The 19,729-nt window shown below is 41.3% G+C and overlaps 1 protein-coding gene across 3 annotated transcripts in view; it reads left to right on the top strand.

Annotated features, from left to right (window-relative positions):
• LOC132832860 (uncharacterized) overlaps window positions 1-19,729 on the top strand; it is a 40,219-nt gene that overhangs the window by 15,241 nt on the left and 5,249 nt on the right. For all 3 annotated transcript variants that reach the window (XM_060851049.1, XM_060851048.1, XM_060851046.1), the window contains 4 exons: window positions 1,947-2,060; window positions 5,166-5,352; window positions 17,090-17,792; window positions 18,660-18,944. In XM_060851049.1, coding sequence (XP_060707032.1) covers window positions 17,241-17,792; window positions 18,660-18,944 — 837 coding nt within the window. In that variant the 5' untranslated portion in view covers window positions 1,947-2,060; window positions 5,166-5,352; window positions 17,090-17,240. The remainder of the gene's footprint in view (window positions 1-1,946; window positions 2,061-5,165; window positions 5,353-17,089; window positions 17,793-18,659; window positions 18,945-19,729) is intronic.

The following is a 19,729-nucleotide window of genomic DNA, read 5'->3' as shown; positions in this document are numbered from 1 at the left end:
CTGTTTGATAGGTTTCAGCAGGTCTAGCAGGATCTCTGGAGAGAGAAATGGAACTGTTCTGAAGAAGTGTTACATTAGACTCAAACCATTAACTATTTGTTTTCAAACGTCCATTGGGTTACAAGCTGTTCTGTTTCTCAAAAAAATCATGAATTTCCTGAGATGGTGAGCTTTTTATTGTCACCATTGAAATACCTATGACGGTCAAATTTTTAGATAGATTACTTACGGTGTTAAACAGGCCCTACGGCCCAACAAGTCCACGCTGACCCTCCAAAGAGCAACCCACCCAGACCCATTCCCCTACATTTACTCCTTCATCTAACACAACGAGCAATTTATCATGGCCAGCACACTTTTGGACTGTGGGAGAAACTGGAGGAAACCCACACAGACACGGGGAGAATTGCAAACTCCACACAGACAGTTATCTGAGATGGGAATTGAACCTAGGTCTCTGGCGCTGTGAGGCAGCAGTGCTAACCACTGTGCCACTGTGCTGCCCATTTAGTTTTTCTTTTTCAACATTCCAATTCTGACATTTCCACTTTCCTACTCCACTGGTTCTGGAATCACTTTGATTCCAAAGTATACAATCTGTACTGATGAATCCCTGGTTTGTTCAACATTTTAATAGAGTCAAATATTTTTCAAGCAGTACAAAGCTCCAATTTCTCACCACTCCCTAATTATGTTCCTCCCCTGTTCAATCCTCCCAGATCCCAGAATGAAATTTGTCCTAATAGGTTTGATTTGTGAAATTAAAAGTGGCAGTCTCACATTGAAACATAAGCTCAAAAGGCTTCTGATTTATTCACCAATAATCTGAAGCTTATTATGCAAAATAAAATTTTAAAGTAAGATGATATGAACTAAGCTATTTAAATATAACACAGTTGAAAGACATTAAAACACATCAAACAAAATCCCACCTACCGCTCAATGCTACCACTTTGCAGTTATCCAGAGAAATCTTGCATCCCTGTCTAATTTGTAGATTCAATTGAATGTTAATTCTCACTACCTGTCCTATGCACTGTGCAGTTTTTTCCCTGAGTGTTCATACAATCAAGAGCTTATACTTTCTCAGCCAAGTATTTTTGAATAAATCTCCAACTGTGGAAGCTTTCCAAACTACAATTTCACTCTGGCAACATATTCCCTTTACTGTTCTGAACACATCCTTTCTAAAAGAGATTAATTTTGATTCCAGCCCGAGTCAGATTTTGTTCTAACTAAATGCAAAAGTGATCCATCAGCAAATTTAGTAATAAACACATTATGACCCATTATAAAGCAATAAAGTTGCTACTGCTGGTTAACATACATTTCAACATTAGTAACTGTGTAAGTGCTTGTCCTTGTAAATATTTCTAAAAAGCACATGAAGGAAACATTTCGCCATCTTTTCCAGGTAAGAAAAAGATATTTGTCAATAAAATCTCTGGAGTCTTGAAGGTATGGTTTGGTCAGGAAACATAAAATTAAGGTGTTACTTTCGCTGGTTTTCATGAAAGACCAATCAGAGGATCTACAGCAAAACTAATAAATATCACCAGTCACATAATTTTAAAGTCTTCAGAGTCAACTTTCAACATACTCTTCGAAGAAAGCCACAAACTTCTGGTTAACAAGTGTTCAAACACTTATCTTAAGCAAACGATGCCGCGGTTGACCATGAGGAGTAGAACCTCTTGCAAAATTACGATATGTTATCACTGAAAATACAAAAGCTTCTTGATGAAATAGTTTGAGTAAAGTCCTTCTCCTGCAATCATTCAAAGCATAAGAAATCCAAGCAAGATTAAATATAAAGTATCCTGCTTTGAATAAGGTATCCCCTCAATTCCTCAGTTTAACCTCTACATTGCCCATAAATAACAGCAATTCTTTAGTTTTGGCAGTCTGCCTGCACTGAGGTGATGCTTTAATCGGTTATCTTATAGGTAACAGACTCTCGAGTGCTTATCTCTGTGATCCTCCATCAGAAGCAGAACTAATTTTCATCATTTCCTGGATATCATTACTGAAAATGAGAAAACACATGTCTTGATAAAGAGGTACATTCCTTTTCCAAGTATTTTATCTGAATATTCAACTAACACATTGCAAACAGTTAATGGGAGGAAGTCAACAAATTGCAATCCACTGCAGGACAGAACAGTTGACAAGGAACCAAAGAACTAAGATCGGGAGTAAGCAAATCAGTCCCAGAACCATTTTCCTTTATTTTAAATTATCATGGCTGATTGTGGCCTGGCCTCGACTCAATTTATTTGCCTGCTCTCCATAACCCTTCACCCAGTTAGGAACCAAAGATTCATTTATCCCCTCCTTGATTAAATCCTAATCTTACACAAAGTCCTAAAATCCACTGCACATTGATTCATGAGCCTTTGAAAAAAATAATTTCTCCTCAATGCTATTTTAAATCTGCTACCCCACATCCAATGATCTCTCATTTTTGATTGTGCTATAACAGGCAATATACTCTCTATATTTCATCTGTCAATCTCCTGTACCATCTTATTACCCAATTAGATAGCCCCTCATTCATCATAACTCTAGAGGGTATGGAACATAGCACAAGGATCATTACAGCGCTACTGCCTTTAGCCCTTGATGTTGTACTGACCTGTGAAACCAATCTGAAGCCCATCTAACCTACACGATTCCATTTTCATTCACATGTCTTCCAATGACCATTTAAGAAACAAGTCTACTGATAGAGTCATACTCATAGAGATGTACAGCATGGAAACAGACCCTTCAGTCTAAACCACCCATGCCGACCAGATATCCCAACTCAATCTAGTCCCACCTGCCAGCACCCAGTCCATATCCCTCCAAAACCTTCCTATTCATATATCCATCCTGATGCCTCTTAAATGTTGCAATTGTCCCAGCCTCCACCACTTCCTCTGGCAGCTCATTCCATACCCGTACCACACTCTATGTGAAAAAGTTGCCACTCAGGTCTCTTTTATATCTTTCCCCTCAAACACCTAAACCTATGCCCTCTAGTTCTGGACTCCCCTATCCCAGGGAAAAGAATTTGTCCATTTATCCTATCCATGCCCCTCATAATTTTGTAAATCTCTATAAGGTCATCCCTCAGCCTCTGACACTCCAGGGAAAACAGCCCCAGCCTGTTTAGCCTCTCCCTGTAGCTCAAATCCTCCAACCCTGGCAACATCCTTGTAAATCTTTTCTGAACCCTTTCAAGTTTCACAACATCTTTCCAATAGGAAGGAGACCAGGATTGCACACAATATTCCAGCAGCGGCCTAACCAATGTCCTGTACAGCCGCAACATGACCTCCCAACTCCTGTACTCAATATTCTGACCAATAAAGGAAAGCATACCAAATACCTTCTTCACTATCCTATCTACCTGCAACTCCATTTTCAGGGAGATATGAACCTGCACTCCAAGGTCTCTTTGTTCAGCAACACTCCCTAGGACCTTACCATTTACTTTCCCAAAATGCAGCACCGCAATTTATCTGAATTAAACTCCATCTGCCACTTCTCAGCCCACTGGCCCACCTGGTCCAGATCCTGTTGTAATCTGAGGTAACCCTCTTAGCTGCCCACTACACTTCCAATTTTGGTGTCATCTGCAAACTTACTAACTGTACCTCTTATGCTCATATCCAAATCATTTATGTAAATGGCAAAAAGTAGAGGACCCAGCACCGATCCTTGTGGCACTCCACTGGTCACAGGCCTCCAGTCAGAAAAACAACTGTCCACCACCACCCTTTGTCTTCTACATTTGAGCCAGTTCTGTATCCAAATGGTTAGTTCTCCCTTTATTCCATGAGATCTAACCTTGCTAAACCAAGCAGAAATATCAAATGACTCTGCTTGAGCATAATAAATCATTTGAATGATAATCTTGAAGCAGTTAAGGAATACTTTGACCAATGAGTGAATGAGTTGTTGGCACACCAAGTAAGTGATTTTGAATTTGTTGTCTCACCCCTGAGTGGAGGTATCAACGGAGACAGCAAAAATAGAGTTAATGCTTCAGAGTGATAAATCTTGGTATTCGAACTTCTTAGATGTAACAGATTTTAATCAAATTGAGAGCCAAGAAAAGGAGGGGAACAGGGAGGAGAATAAAGTGGAAGATGAGAGGATGGAAAGAAAGGATGGATAATGGCTGAAATTCATATTCTAGACTTGTGCTAATGATTATCTTTGCTAACAACTGATCTCTAAGTTCCTGTTTTCTGTTCTGCTTTTCTGAATAGTGGGGTTAATTTGGTAACTTTCTCAGATATATAAATAGAAATGTGATAAAAGGGATAAGATTAATTAAGGATCCAAGTGCACAAAGGCAGAGGGCACACATGAGAAGGCACCTGTATTTACTGATGAAGATGTTGTCCAAATCTTAGTAAAAGAGTTGAGATACTGGATGAGCTAAAAATTGATAGAATACCGAGATTTGATGATATTCATCTCAGGGGCTGGCATGGCGTCTTAGTTGTTAGTACAGATGCTTCACAGCATCAGGGACCAGGGTTTGGTTCCAGCTGATTTGCAATGGAATTGTCACTTTGTTGCAGTAAAGTGATCTGTTCTGATCTCGAGCTTAGAAACGGGAGAGTTGCTATGCAGTTCCAGGATTTTCACAGGCGGGCGAACAATTAACAATACACTTAGATGTTAGGACATTTTGTAATGTGAGAACCACCAAATTATATACCCTGCAGCATAGTGTTGGGCACAACAGATGTTTAAGCTCATGGTTATTGTTATTATCAAGGCTGGACAAATGCACTGCCTCAGTACATCATATAAAAATAAAATAACTGTTCCCAGTTATCAAGATGTCCAAAAAATACCTTATCCATACCAGGTTTTAAAAAGTGATCCATCAAATAAATTTGTCAATGATCACATTTATGTGATTTATAAAAGAATAAAGATGCGTTTATTCTTTATGTTGAAGTGTAAGTGTCTGTTCCTGTAAATATCCCTAAACCACACATACAAAAACATTCTCCTTCATTTCAGAGAAACAGGAAAAAACATTTCTCAATAGATAAGACATAGCTTACTCAGGGAATTTAAGCTTAAGATGGCGCTTCAGTTGGTCTTTAAATGAACACATATTTATCGCCTTGAATTGACAAATTGTATTTTCTTTTCAGAAATGGGAGAGATGAATCTGAGCAGCTTGTACACTGCAAGCGTTTCCCAAATTCAACTTATTTTTGCAGGCTTTCCTCCAACTGAGCAAGATAAAACAAAAACCTCTCCAAGTTACATTTGAAAAAGAAGCAAAACAACCAAATATCACATGATGTCAAAGAGCTCTTCAAAGTCACTGGTTCAGTGGTAAGCATTGCTGCCTTAAAACCTGAAGGGACCTGGGTTTGATTCCTGCCTCGGGCGACTGTTTGTGTAGGGTTGGCATGTTGTCCCAGTGGCTGCTTGAGTTTCCTCCCGAAAATCCAAAGATGTTTCGGTTAGGTAATTTGGCCATACTAAATTGCCTGTAGTGTGAGATGTATTAGTCACGGTTAAATATAGGGCAGGCACATGATCTGGTTGAGTTACTCTTTGGAGAGTCCACATGAACTTGTTGGGCCAAATGGCCTTTTTCCAAACTGTAGGGAGTCTAAATGTAAAGCTTCCTTTTCTAAGAAAATTACTAACTCTGCACATCTGCAGGAAATCCATTGGTTGCTGATAAGCATGTGTTCAAGTTCTTATCTTGGGCAAACAACTCCATTGTTCACTCCCAGGAATAGAAGTTTTTGCAAAATTACTGCATATTGCTACTGACAATATGACAACTCCATTTTTGACAAAATAAATTGTGTGACTTCCTTCCAAGTAGGATTAAATGTAAAGTGTCTTTATATGAGTACGTTATCCCTCAATTCCTCAGTTAATTTTGCCTCTAGATTATCTATAAACAACAGCAGTTCCTTAGTTTTGGAAGTTCTCCTGCAATGAGTCGGAGCCACAATTTGCTGGCTTATTTGCAAAAGGCACTCAAGCGCTTATCTCAGTCAAATAGTCCTGTTGTTCTCCATCAGAAGTAGAAATAAATGGAATCATTTCCTATATATCATTACTGAAAATGAGAAAGCACATCTCTTGACAATAAAGTGCAAACTTCTTCCAAATGTTTTATCAGTATATTCAACTACACATTGTAAAAAGTTAACAAATTTTATTCCACTGCAGGTCAGAACAGTTGACAAAGAACAAAAAAATTCCATTTGGATTGGCAGCTCAGTCTCAGGAGCTTTCCCCACCACTTAATATGATCATGGCTGATTGTATCTTGGCCTCAATTCCACTTTCCTGCCTGCTCCCCATAGCCTTTTACCCGTTACAACCCAAAGATCTGTCTATCTCCTTCTTGAATGTACACAACCCCAAAATCCACTGCATGTTTATTCATGACCTTTTGAGAGAAGTAATTTCTCCTTGATGCCATTTCACATCTGTTACCACACATCCTATGATCTCTCATTCTAGATTGTGTCACAAGTGGTAACATCGTCTCTGTTTACTTTGACAATCCCCTTCAGCATCTTATTACCTCAAATAGCTTATTGCTCATTCTTCATAACTGCAAAAAATTAAAGGCCTAAACTGCTCAGGTTCTCTTTACAGGAAGAGAATCAATTTAGAATCAAACTGAACCTACGTAAAGACTAATGAGCCTTCACAAGTTTATTAACTCTGATGGATTGCATTTTAAATCTCCAAATATTTCTACTTCCTTGATAATGGATTTTCACAATTACCCAATAAAAGATGTGAAACTAATTAGGCCACAGCTTCCTGCTTTCTGACTCCCTGCCTTATTGATTAACAGTGTTTTATTCACATTTTTACATTCAGGGAATGTTTGAATATTTTAACCAGTGGATATACTATCTCTGCTGCCACTCCCTTTAAAACCTTGGGATGTAGGCCATCACTCCCGAGGGGCTTGTCTGCCTTCAAATGCAATAGTTTGCCAAGTACTATTTCCCGTGGATGATGACTGTTCCTCCCTTTCTATAAATTCTGCATTTCCTGTATCTGTAGTGATTGGAAGAAGATCATCAAGCTGGACCACATAGAATGAGTTCACTGATAGGGGCTGTTAATCTGATCCAATCAGGAAGCCCAGGCTGACTGATAAAAAGAGTGTCAGAAATTCTAGCATTCTGACAGCTAATTCTGAAGAGGTGGTACTAGCAAGGACTCTTCAGAGTGACCTGGTGACAGGATACCAGCATCTGTGGAGTTGTTTCAGTCACTAATAGTTTGATATTATTGTCCCCCAGTGCAAAAACTAAACAAAAATATTGTTATAGCATCTCTGCCATTTCTGTGTTCCCCACTATTAACTGCCTACTCTCATCCTCGAATGATCCCCAACATTCATTACAGCTGCTTTTTTTCCTTTAAATATCTTATGGATCGTGGCTTTTGCTCTCCATTTTTATAGTTTGCTTCTTTCAAAATTTGCCTTTGCTCTTTTTATTACTTTTTTTTCATAACTCTTTGTCAATCTTTAAAAGTTTCCCAACCTTTCAGTCTGCCACTGGCCATCCGCAATCTGTCTGTTTTAGTCTTTGTTTTTGTGGTATCTTTAACTCCATTGTTGAGCCATAATGTTCAACCAAACCCTCATCCTACCAAATCCATCCTCATGCCAATTAAATTACTTTTGCTTAACTCCAGAACTCTCATGTGAGATAACAAACTCACCGTCAAACTGAATTTAAAATTCCTGCATGTTATGATCGCTCTTCCCTAAAAGATCCTTCACTCGGGATCATTACTTAATCCCATCTCATGACACAATACCAATATTTTGCACCTTCAAACTGTTGTGACAATAATCAACCTCTAATTGCCAATTTGATTAATCCAGTCAGTAAGCTTATAAAATCACCCACAACAATTGTTGTACATTTATTATAAACCCACAGTACTTCATGGAATGTACTGTGCCCCACTGCAAAACCATTGTTTAAGGACCTGGAGATTACTCCTACCAGGGACTTGTCTCCCTTGATGTTTCTTATTTCTATCTAGATTGATTCTGCATTTTCATTTCCAGTGCTAATATCATTCTTCACTGCAATACTGATCTTCCCTTGCATCAAGAAAGCTAGCCCACCCCCTTTTCCTACCTTGGTGTCTTTGCAAAAGGTCTGATTCACCTTAGATATTCAGTTCCTAAACCAGGTTGCCCTGCATCCACATCGCAGGCATTTCCAGCAAATCATCTACTATCTCTATTTAGGCTGTTTACTCCTTCATTTTATTCAAAATGCTTTGCACATTCAGACATAAAGCCCCGAGGTTTATTCTGTTACCAAATTTTCCTAAACTTGTACAATTCCTTGGTGCAACATGATGTTCCTACATTCTATTCCTTCATTATATTTTGTTTTCTGGTGACTATTAACCTAATCACTAACCTGTACTCCTACATTCTCCATTAACTTTGATTTGTTAAACATTTTCCATGCAATTGAACCTACTCTGTTCTTGAGCGCATCTGGTAGGAACAGGAATCCTGTGCCATGATGTGTTATGCATAATGCAATGTGATACACAGAAACAGACTGTATGTTTGTAGAAATTTTCTTTGTCTACTTTCATGGGATGGATGCTTTGCTAGCCAGGCCTGTATTTATTGCCCATCCCTTTTAGGTTGCAGTTTAGAAAGTTTTAGATTAGATTTTTTTTAGATTAGATTACTTACAGTGTGGAAACAGTCCCTTCGGCCCGACAAGTCCACACCGACCCGCCGAAGCGCAACCCACCCATACCCCTACCCCTACATTTACCCCTTACCGAACACTATGGGCAATTTAGCATGGCCAACTCACCTGACCCGCATTCTTTGGACTGGGGGAGGAAACCGGAGCACCCGGAGGAAACCCACACAGACACGGGGAGAATGTGCAAACTCCACACAGTCAGTCGCCTGAGGCAGGAATTGAACCCACGTCTCTGGCGCTGTGAGGCAGCAGTGCTAACCACTGTGCCACTGTGCCGCCCACATGTTATGATGAGTTGCCTTTATGAAGTGTTTCAGTGCACTGTGGGGTAGGGGCACTCAGTGTCATTTGAAAGAGAGCACAAGGATGGTAACACAGGGCAGATCACAACTGACAATAGATAGTTCTGTGAGTAGCCTGGAGAGGAGTTGAAGGTGGTGTTATAGGAATGCATTTCTTGCTCTTGTCTTTCTTAGTGGTGGAGGTTTTGGGTCTGGAACATGAGGCTGAGGAGTGACCATATAGAAGTTTATAAAATCCTGAGGGGCATGGATAAGGTCAATAGCCAAGGTCTTTCCCCATGAGTGAGAGTGTCCAAATCTAGAGGGCATAGGTTTCAGGTGAGAGGGGACAGATTTTAAAAGAGACCTAAGGGGCAATTTTTTCATGTAGAGGCTAGTGCGTGTATGGAGTGAACTGCTGGAGGATGTGCTGAAGGCTGGTAAAATGACAACATTTAATATGGGCAGATATGGGCCAAAACTGAAAATGTGTTGCTGGTTAAAGCGCAGCAGATCAGGCAGCATCCAAGGAACAGGAAATTCGACGTTTCGGGCTAAAGCCCTTCATCAGGAATGAGGAGAGCTTCTTCAAGGAAGGCATCCTTGCAAGAGGATTCGCAGTAGGTTAAAATCTTCGAGTAAAAAGTGAGGTCTGCAGATGCTGGAGATCGGAGCTGAAAATGTGTTGCTGGTTAAAGCACAGCAGGTCAGGCAGCATCCAAGGAACAGGAAATTCGCTTTAACCAGCAACACATTTTCAGCTCTGATCTCTAGCATCTGCAGACCTCAGTTTTTACTCAAAGATTTTAACCTACTGCGAATCCTCTTGCAAGGATGCCTTCCTTGAAGAAGCTCTCCTCATTCCTGATGATGGGCTTTAGCCCAAAACGTCGAATTTCCTGTTCCTTGGATGCTGCCTGACCTGCTGCGCTTTAACCAGCAACACATTTTCAGCTCTGATCTCCAGCATCTGCAGACCACACTCTTTACTCGAAGATATGGGCCAAATGCTGGCAAATGAGATTAGATTAATTTAGGATATGTGGTTGGCATGGATGAATTGAACTGAAGGGTCTGTTCAATGCTGCACAGCTCTATGTTAGAGGAGGCTTGGTAAGTTGCTACACTGCAATGTGTGAATGGTGGACACTGCAACATCTGTCAAAAAGTGTGGTGCTGGAAAATCACAGCAGGTCAGGCAGCATTCGATGAGCAGGAAATTCAATGTTTTGGAAATAAGCCCTACATCGAAATAGGGGCTAGGCCATTTGGGCCATCAAGTGTCAGTATAATAATGAAAGATCTTAAGACAATAATACCATAAGACAGAGGAGCAGAAATTCAGACATTCGGCCCATCAAGTCCACTTCACTATTCAATCAGGGCTGATAGGTTTTTCAACCACGTTTTCCCACTTTCTCTCCACAACCTTGTATCCCTTGGCAATCAAGAACTTTTCTATCTCTGTTTTAAATATACTCAATGACCTGACCTCGACAGCCTTCGGTGTCAATGAATTCCACAGATTCATCCCTCTCTGGTTGAAGACGTTTCTCCTTATCTCTGTTCTAAAGGGTCTTCTCTTTACCTTCAGGCTGTGCCTTCAAGTCCTTGTCTCTCCTGCGCATGGAAACACCTTGCAAACACCGTCTTCTCTTTCTAAACTCCATCGAGTATGGACCCAGAGTCCTTAAATGTTCCACATATGGTAAGCATTTCATTCCTGGGGTCATTCTCATGGACCTCCTCTGGATCTGCTCCAGGGCCAACATATCCTTCCTGAAGTATGGGGCCCAGAATTGCTCAAAATAATCTAAATATGGTCTGATCAGAGCTTTATAATGCCTCAGAAGTGCATCCCTGCTTTTATATTCTCACCCACTCAAGATGAACGACAACATTGCACTTGCCTTCCTAAATTACTGACTCAACCTGAAAGTTTACCTTAAGAGAAATCTGTACTATGAGGCCCAAGTTTTTTGCACTTTGGATTTATGAATTTTCTCTCCATTTAGAAAGGTTTCCATGCCTTTATTCTTCCTACCAAAGTGTAGACTACCTCACACTTTCCCACATTGTATTTTGTCTGCCACATCTTTGCCCACTCTCAAAACCTGTCTAATTTTTTCTGCAGCCTCCCCACCTCTTCAATACTATCTGTCCCTCCACCTACCTTTGTATCATCTGCAGACTTAGCCAGAATGCCCTCAGTTCCTTCATCCAGATCATTAATAGATAAAGTGAAAAGTTGTAGTCCCAACATTGACACTTGTGGAATGGCACTAGTCACCAGCTTCCAACCTGAGAGGATAATTTTATCTGAAAATGTGTTGCTGGAAAAGCGCAGCAGGTCAGGCAGCATCCAAGGAGCAGGATAATCGACGTTTCGGGCATGAGCCCTTCTTCAGAAAGCAGGCTAAGATAAAAGATAGGAAGGAGGGACTTGGGGGGAGGGGTGTTAGAAATGTGATAGGTGGAAGAAGGTTAAGGTGAGGGTGATAGACCGGAGTGGGGGTGGGGGCGGAGATGTCAGGAAGAAGATTGCAGGTTAGGAAGGTGGTGCTGAGTTCGAGAGTTGGAACTCAGCAACACCTTCCGAACCTACAATTTTCTTCCTGACCTCTCCGCCCCCACCTGCACTCCGGCCTATCACCCTCACCTTAACCTCCTTCCACCTATCGCATTTCCAACACCCCTCCCCCAAGTCCCTCCTCCCTACCTTTTGTCTTAGCCTGCTTGGCACACTCTCCTCATTCCTGAAGAAGGGCTCATGTCCGAAACGTCGATTCTCCTGCTCCTTGGATGCTGCCTGACCTGCTGTGCTTTTCCAGCAACACATTTTCAGCTCTGATCTCCAGCATCTGCAGTCCTCACTTTCTCCAAGGATAATTTTATCTCCACTTTCTGCCTTCTGGCAGATAACCAACTTTCTATCCATGCTAGTACCTTGCCTTGAAAGCCATGGGCATTTTTCTTACTCAGCAGCTTCCGATGCGGCACCTTATCAAATGCCTTCAGGAAGCCCGGATAGATGCCATTCATTGGTTCGCCTCGGTCTAACCTGCTCGTTACTTCTGCAAAGAATTCTTCCAGATTTGTCAGGCATGACTTCCCCTCAATGAAATCATGCTGACGTTGCCCTATTTTACCATGCATTTCCAAATATTTAGAAACCACATCCTTCACAACAGACTTCAAAGTCCTACCAACGACGGAGTTCAGTTTATTTGGCCTATAAGTCCCATCTTTTTCCCTAATGCCTTCTTAAGCAAGGAGTACATTCCTGATTTTTCCAGTCCTCTGGGCCCGTCCTTGACTCCAGTGATTCCTCAAAGGTCACTACTAAAGCCTTCACTGTCTCTTCAGCTTTGTCCTTCAGAATTTTGGGGCTTGCCCTGTCTGGTTATGGTGATTTATTCACTTTCAAACTTTTCAGTTTTTCTAACACCTTCGCCTTGGCCAACTAACAGTTCTGGCCACCATACTCACCTCTGCCCCCCACGCCCTGACTCTGTTGAATTTTTGGGATATTACTCATGTCTTCCACCACAAAGACTGATGCAAAATACTTATTCAGTTCCTCAGTCATTTCTTTATTTCCCATTACTACTTCTCCAGGGTCATTTTCTAATGGCCAAATGTCTACTTTTGCTTTTCCTTTACCCTTTATATATCTTAAGAAACTCTTGCATTTTAAAACATATTACTGGCTAGCTTATCCTCATATTTAATTTTCTCCCTCGTTATTTCTTATTTCTCATTGTCCTCTGTTGATTTTTGTTGGCTTCCCAATCCTTTGGATTGCCACTGCTCTTCACCACATTTCATGTTTTTGCTTTTATGATGTCCCAGATTTCCCTGGCCAGCCATGGTTGCCTCATCCTCCCTTTATTATACTTCTTCCTTGAGATGAAATTTTTCTGTGCCTCGTAGATTACTCCTGCCATTGCTGTTCCACTGTCTCTCCTGCTATGGTCCTCTCCCAGTCGATTCTAGTCAGCTCCTCCCTCATGCCTCTATAGTTGCCTTCAGTCAACTGCAATACCATTACCTCTGATTCTAACTGTTCCCTCTAAAATTGCAGAGTACATTTATCATATTATGGTCACTGCCTCTTCAGGGTTTCTTCACCTTCTGCTACCTTATCAAATCTGCCTCATTGCACAACACTAAATCCAGAATTGCCTGCTCCCTCATGAGCTCCACCACAAACTGCTTCAATAATCCATCTCATAGACATTACACAAAGTCCTTTTATTGCGATTCACTACCAACCTGGTTCTCCTAGTCCACCTGCATATTGAAATCCCATATGATTGCTGTAACCTTGCCTTTCTTACATGCCTTTTCTACCAGTTGGTTTTGTGCACGACATCCTGACTACTGTTTGGAGGTCTGTAGATAACTCTATTTATGTTTTTTTTAACCTTTGTGTGCCTCAACTCTACACACACAGATTCTGCATCATCTGACCCCACTTTGTTTGTTGCTATTGATTTAGTTCCATTTCTTGCAAATAATGTAACTCTCCACGCTCTGCACACCTGCCTGCCTTTTCGATGGAGTGCATATCCTTGAATATTTACCGTCCTGTCCTGATTTTCTTGCAGCCACGTCTCTGTAATGCCCACCACATCACACCTGCTAATTGCAATTTGCATCACAATCTCTTTTACCTACTTCCACCTATGACGTGTATTCAGATACAACACCTTCAGTCCTACATTGACCATCCGTCTTCTCATTGTCATTCATTTATCCAGAGTGTTTGCAATTTGATTCCAAACTTTTTTCAAATACACTGTCCGATTTACTATGCTGGAGGCTTTAATAAATTCTCCTGAGGTCTCCTTTCTTTTCTATTTTTTTTCATATTTTTCCAAACCATTGAATTCAACCCTCACATCAAACACTCCAACCACACAGCCCCACCCCCCTCGCCCCACCCCCTTTCTTCCCGACCCCCAGCTCCATGTTAACCTGTAGCTTTGCCTCTCATTGGTCATTGTACTTCTTGGAGTTTTACCCTTCTCTTCCCCTTCACTTTCTCAAGGTGAACTTTTTCCCATCTCCCCAAATGCCTTGATGTGTCTAGTGGCTTGAAATACATCTATTTCTTCCTTAAATATGTTTTCTCAGATTTACTAAAGACCAGACCGCTGTTATTCCAACGTAGGTGGAAATTTCATACAGGAATTCTGCACTCACTGAAGAAACTGCAAATGAATCCCATCTCTGCCGAACCCAGCTGTTAACACCTGATACCATTTCCCCTCAACCACCATCATCTGACCCAAACCCTGACCCATTTTCCACCACTACTGACCCCTGACCCAACGCACACTCAGAACTGAACACCCTCCTATGGACTAAAAGCCCTGCCCTGGGACTTGACTGCACCATCCATCATGTACCCCAATACTGTCCGGGATGCAAAAACCCAAAATCCATTCCAATATCCAACCACATACACCCCACCTCTGAGGTCCACAGCCTCATCCAAATCTGCAGTTATGCCATCACTCTGCTAGAGCTGAGCCGGGAGTCTCCTCAATATCCCCAACTTCATTACTCCCAACCACCCTGCATTACCTAAACACTGTATCACTCACCCGATTTGGCATTCTGCTCCCTTCTCTTGCATTCCATCAATGGGGAGGTGATGGCCTGCTGGCATTATCACTGAATCGTTAATCCAAACACCCAGGCCATAATCTGGGGGACCAAGGCACGAACCCCACCACAGCAGATGGTAGAATTTGAATTTAAGCAAAACACATTTGGCATTAAGAGTCTAATATTGACTATGAAACTGTTGTCAATTGTCAGGAAAAACCTAACTGGTTCACTAACGTCCTTTTGGAAAAGAAACTGCCATCCTTACCCTACATGTGATTCCTCACCCACAGCAATGCAGTTGACTCTTAAACTGCCCTCTGGGTACTTAGGGATGGGCAATGAACTCTGGCCTAGCCAGCAATGTCCACATCCCATAAAAGATTAAAGAAATCCTTGGCACACTGGTACCATCCCAGTGAGCATGCTCCTTACCTGGCGCCCTCTTACATGGCAACAAACCCCAATCCCAACTTCCCCCACTGGCACCCTACTTACTCTGTACCTGAGAACGTTATCCACTGACCACTCTACTGCCACCACCCATCTGAGTCCCTCCCATCTCGGCACCCACACCTGACAATTACCTGATAGGGAAATCAAACAACCTCCTCAGTTATGTCAGGTACACCTCCAGAGCAGGTAAAGCTTGACTGCACTCCTGTAGGCACATAGATTGGGCCTCTACCAATGCACCAGAAGACCTTAAAATAGTTTTCTTTTGACAACAAAGAGGCTGGAAAGCTCTCCGATGAGGAAAATTCCAGTTTTAATCTAAGGTAAAGTAAGGAAATACTTAAGCTGGTACAAGATCTACCAAAGTTTGAGAATAAGGATGTGGGACTATTCTTTATGTCATTTAATAAAATAGTAAACCTAATTGAAGTGACAAAAAGGTAAACAGGGCATTGCACATGTAAGCTGACAGATGGAACCCTGAAAACTTATATTTCACTGTCAGAAGATGCTTCTAAAAAGCTTAATAAAACTGAAAGAATTACAGACACTGTAAATCAGAAAAAAATAGAAATTACTGTAAAAGCTCAGCAGATCTGTCAGCATCTGATGAGAGAAATCAGAGTAAACATTTCAGTTTAAGTGACCTTTTGTTAGAACTTCAAAGTTTCTCTGTGGATTTTAAAATTGTACTAAAAAAAAGGCATTTCGTGTTTATCAGTATCTTCAACTTAGAACATAGAACATAGAAAAGTACAGCACAGATCAGACCCTTTGGCCATGATGTTGTGCCGCGGTTTAATCCTAATGTAAAATATAATAACTTAATGTATGCACCCCTCAACTCACTGCTCTTCATGTGCATGTCCCGCAGTCGCTTAAATGTCGTTAATGACTCTGCTTCCACCACCACCGCTGGCAACACATTCCATGCATTCGCAACTCTCTAGGTAAAGAACCTACCTCTGATGTCTGCTCTATACCTTTCCCCTAATATCTTAAAACTATGACACCTCATACCCGTCAATCCTTCCCTGGGGAAAAGACTCTGGCTACTGACTCTATCTCTTCCTCTCATTATCTTATATACCTCGATCAGGTATCCTCTCTTCCTCCCTCTCTCCAGAGAGAAAAGTCTGAGTTTTTTTCAACCTTCCATCATAAGGCAAGCCCTCCAGTCCAGGCAGCATCCTGATAAACCTTTTTTGCACCCTCTCCAAGGCCTCTGTATCTTTTCTATAGTAGGGTGACCAGAACTGGACACAATATTCCAAGTGTAATTTCTTGATTTATTTTTGCCATAACCGATCCCCCATGACATTTTTTTGGATTTGAATTGGACGTTTTCTGCTGCACTATTCTGGTTTATAATCCACTATCTTCTTTGGTGGGGGTCCATATCTTGATTAATGTGGGATTTCCTTGCCACAACAATGACACAGAATAGTGGTGGCAAAGTGGCCTGTTAGACTTGACACTGGAACATGTCTTGCCCTGAGAGATGAGCTGATTGAAACGCATAAGATTCTGAGGGGACATGATAGCGTAAATGTGGAAAGGCTGTTTCCCCTTGCTAAAGACTCGAGGACCAGAGGTCTTCAAGTCAGAATAAGGGTTTGCACATCTAAGGCAGAGATGCAGAAGAATTTTTTCTCTCAGAGCGGAGTGAATCTGAAGAATTTGTACCACAGAGGGCTATGGAGGATGGCTAGCTAAGTATGTTTAAGGCCGAGCTAAATTTATAATCACTAAGAGAATCAAGGGCTGTGGAGAGATATAAGTAAAGTGGAGTTGAGGATTATCACATCACCCATAATCTCATTGAATGGTAAAGCTGTCTCCACGGGCAGAAGGGCCTCCATCTGCTGCTGCGACCTATGGTTTTGTTGATTAGGAATGAAGTAAAATTAAAGGTGCCTATCGGGCAAGCTGTGATACCACCCCATTCTGACCGTAAAGGAATTATTCTAAATGCAGATGCGATCGAAATGTAGCAGTTCACTAATTTGAACAGCCTCAGAAACTTCTGGGTGGGGCGTCTCCGATCTGGTCATCAGCTGTTCGCGTTGGCTGCTGCTGAGCTCGCCGTATCCCCAGTTTAACTTTTTTGGCAGTAATCACCGTTACAATGCCAGGAAAATCTTCAAAATTACTTCGGTTCCTGCAAAACAGCGAGACAGCGACTTCAGCTGTATTTTGGTCAGGAGGGATCGTCGTGCTTTATCAACTGAAGGAGGTCATCGGAAGGCAAATTCCTTGCCCGTGTACGTCTGCAGCCTCAAATGTTCAGTATGTTTGGATGTTCTTCTCGCTGCCTGCAATAATGTTGTTTGTCTTTGGTGTGCTGCTCCAATGTGAACAACAGAAATGCCCAGAGTCGGGATGCTATTGGAGGAAAGAGTGGAACTGGCGAACTTTCTGTTGTTTCAATTCCTTCCAGGCATGGAAGCGTGAGTGTTGTTCGACGAAGTTGGCCAAGGTCATTCTTGTCATTTTCTGCAAAGCACTCAGCCTATCACTAATATGGATCGGTCTGTTGTTTCTCGATGGTAATTATTATGCCTGTTCTATGATAATGAAGAATGCGAAAGTGAACAATACAATATGCGCCAAACTCACCTGCGAACGGAATCCCAGATTCTTTTTACATGAATACGGTCGTCTTTGTAATCATTCGCGGGTGAGTACTTCCTATAATTTTCCTTCTCGCAAATGACTGTTTTGAAGTAATATGGAACAGTAGCTTTCCTTTCCCTACCCTAGTATGATTAACATAACAAAACACCTAATTAGTTTCACAACTGGCGATCGGATCCAACTGGAGCATTAAGGTTTCTTTGGGGGAAATAATGTAGTAGGTCGTCAGGGACAGCCATGCAGATGCAGAATCCCAGAGCATCCCGGATGGAGGGACAGTTCATTAAAGACCTCCTGGACATTTGGGAGAATAAGGAAAGACTACCGGACACTAGGGTTGGAACCGCTGATGGACTTAGATTCCATTAAGGGCTTTATCCATTAAGATTTTTGCACGTCAGGAGGAATCTAGTGGAGGCTAAATTTTGACCGGCCAGGTCATTTACTCCCAAGCATTTCATGTTGGTCTTTATGAAAGTAACCATACTTTCAAATAGCTTGCACCAAACATATCATTGATCTCATTTTCTTTTTCTATTACTCACTCTCCCATACTTACTTTATTGCCCTCTCTCTAGACACTCTCTCATGTTACATTCTGTTATTACACATGCCGTCCTACAAAGTATGTCTTCCAGCAACATTCTGTTGTATACAGATGTACACACATTTGATAGTACACACTCCACTGTTATACACACATTCATTCATACAAGACATTCTATTCGTGCAGATGGACTGTCAGACTAAATCAGATAAATCAAATTATCTCTGAATTATACTTTGGCTGAAATGAGCTTCTGCTGAAAGTTGTTCCACACAACTAAGACCATTAAATCTCGAGCATGGAGCCGCTCTGTTTAAGTGTTGTTTAAAATATTTGATTGATTCTTCAATAATGTCTCAATAGATGATCGGTATCAGTTTGCACTGCATATTGGTGCTTGTGGCCGCATTGATTTTATTCTACTACATTTGCAAAGCTGATGACACAAAGCCTCAAACCGAATATCAGCACAAATATCGATTCAAGTATATTAAAGAGAATAACGAACGGATTATGGAGCCATTGGAAAGTGGAATGTCTGAGGCTATACAAACAGGCAGTGAGAACATGAAGAAATTAATCTCGATCATTAGTGATGTTGTATTTGAGATTCATCAAAATAACTATGCAACGTACATGTCTGGCCAGGTGAGTGTATTTCAAAAGGGAAAATATCAGCTGGTGAAATGATCATGCCCACCTATAGATAATTGTGAATGTGACAAAGTCAGTAATAATTAACCAGCAAAAACATTTAAAATGAATTTTGCAGTCTTTCTTTTTAACCTGGGAGTGATTAGCTAGCAATGACTTGCTGCTAACATTTGATTGTTACAAATATTAATTTGAATGAATTGCTGAATTAATTTGTCACACAAATAGATATAAACAATTATTATATGGTTGAGTTCTGGAGGTGTTGCTCAAGAATAACCATTGAAGGAACTGAATAACCAGTGAGGGGTACACAGTTTTGAGAAAGATCCGACAAAGGAGAAAGGGAGGTGAGGTAGCTTTGCTGATTAAAGAATAGTGAGAAAGATGAGAAACTCCAACGAAGTGGAATCTGTATGGGTAGAGCTTAGGAATACCAGGGACAGAAAACCAGAATAAAAAGTGGCCAAATTTCCAAAAGCCTTGAATCTCTCAGTCATCATAGAATACTACAGTGCATGGGAGGCCCTTAAACCCATCGAGTCTGCACTGCAAAAACTAACCCCAATTTCTTGCATTATGCCCATTGCCTTGAATGTTATGATACTTCAATGGTGCTGAGGTTTCACAACTCAACTAACCTCCAAGGAAGTATAAAACGGACTCCCACCACACCTTGGGTGAAAAACAAATCATCAAATCCCCTCTTAATCTCCTTGGCTTTCAATTTAAAATTATGCCTCTTGTTATGGCCCTTAGACTAAGGGAAAATTTGCTAT

Source organism: Hemiscyllium ocellatum, chromosome 35 (genome assembly GCF_020745735.1).
Source record: "Hemiscyllium ocellatum isolate sHemOce1 chromosome 35, sHemOce1.pat.X.cur, whole genome shotgun sequence".
NCBI lineage: Eukaryota > Metazoa > Chordata > Chondrichthyes > Orectolobiformes > Hemiscylliidae > Hemiscyllium > Hemiscyllium ocellatum.
Note: the sequence above shows the minus strand (reverse complement) of the source record. Positions and strands in the feature narration are given on the sequence as shown.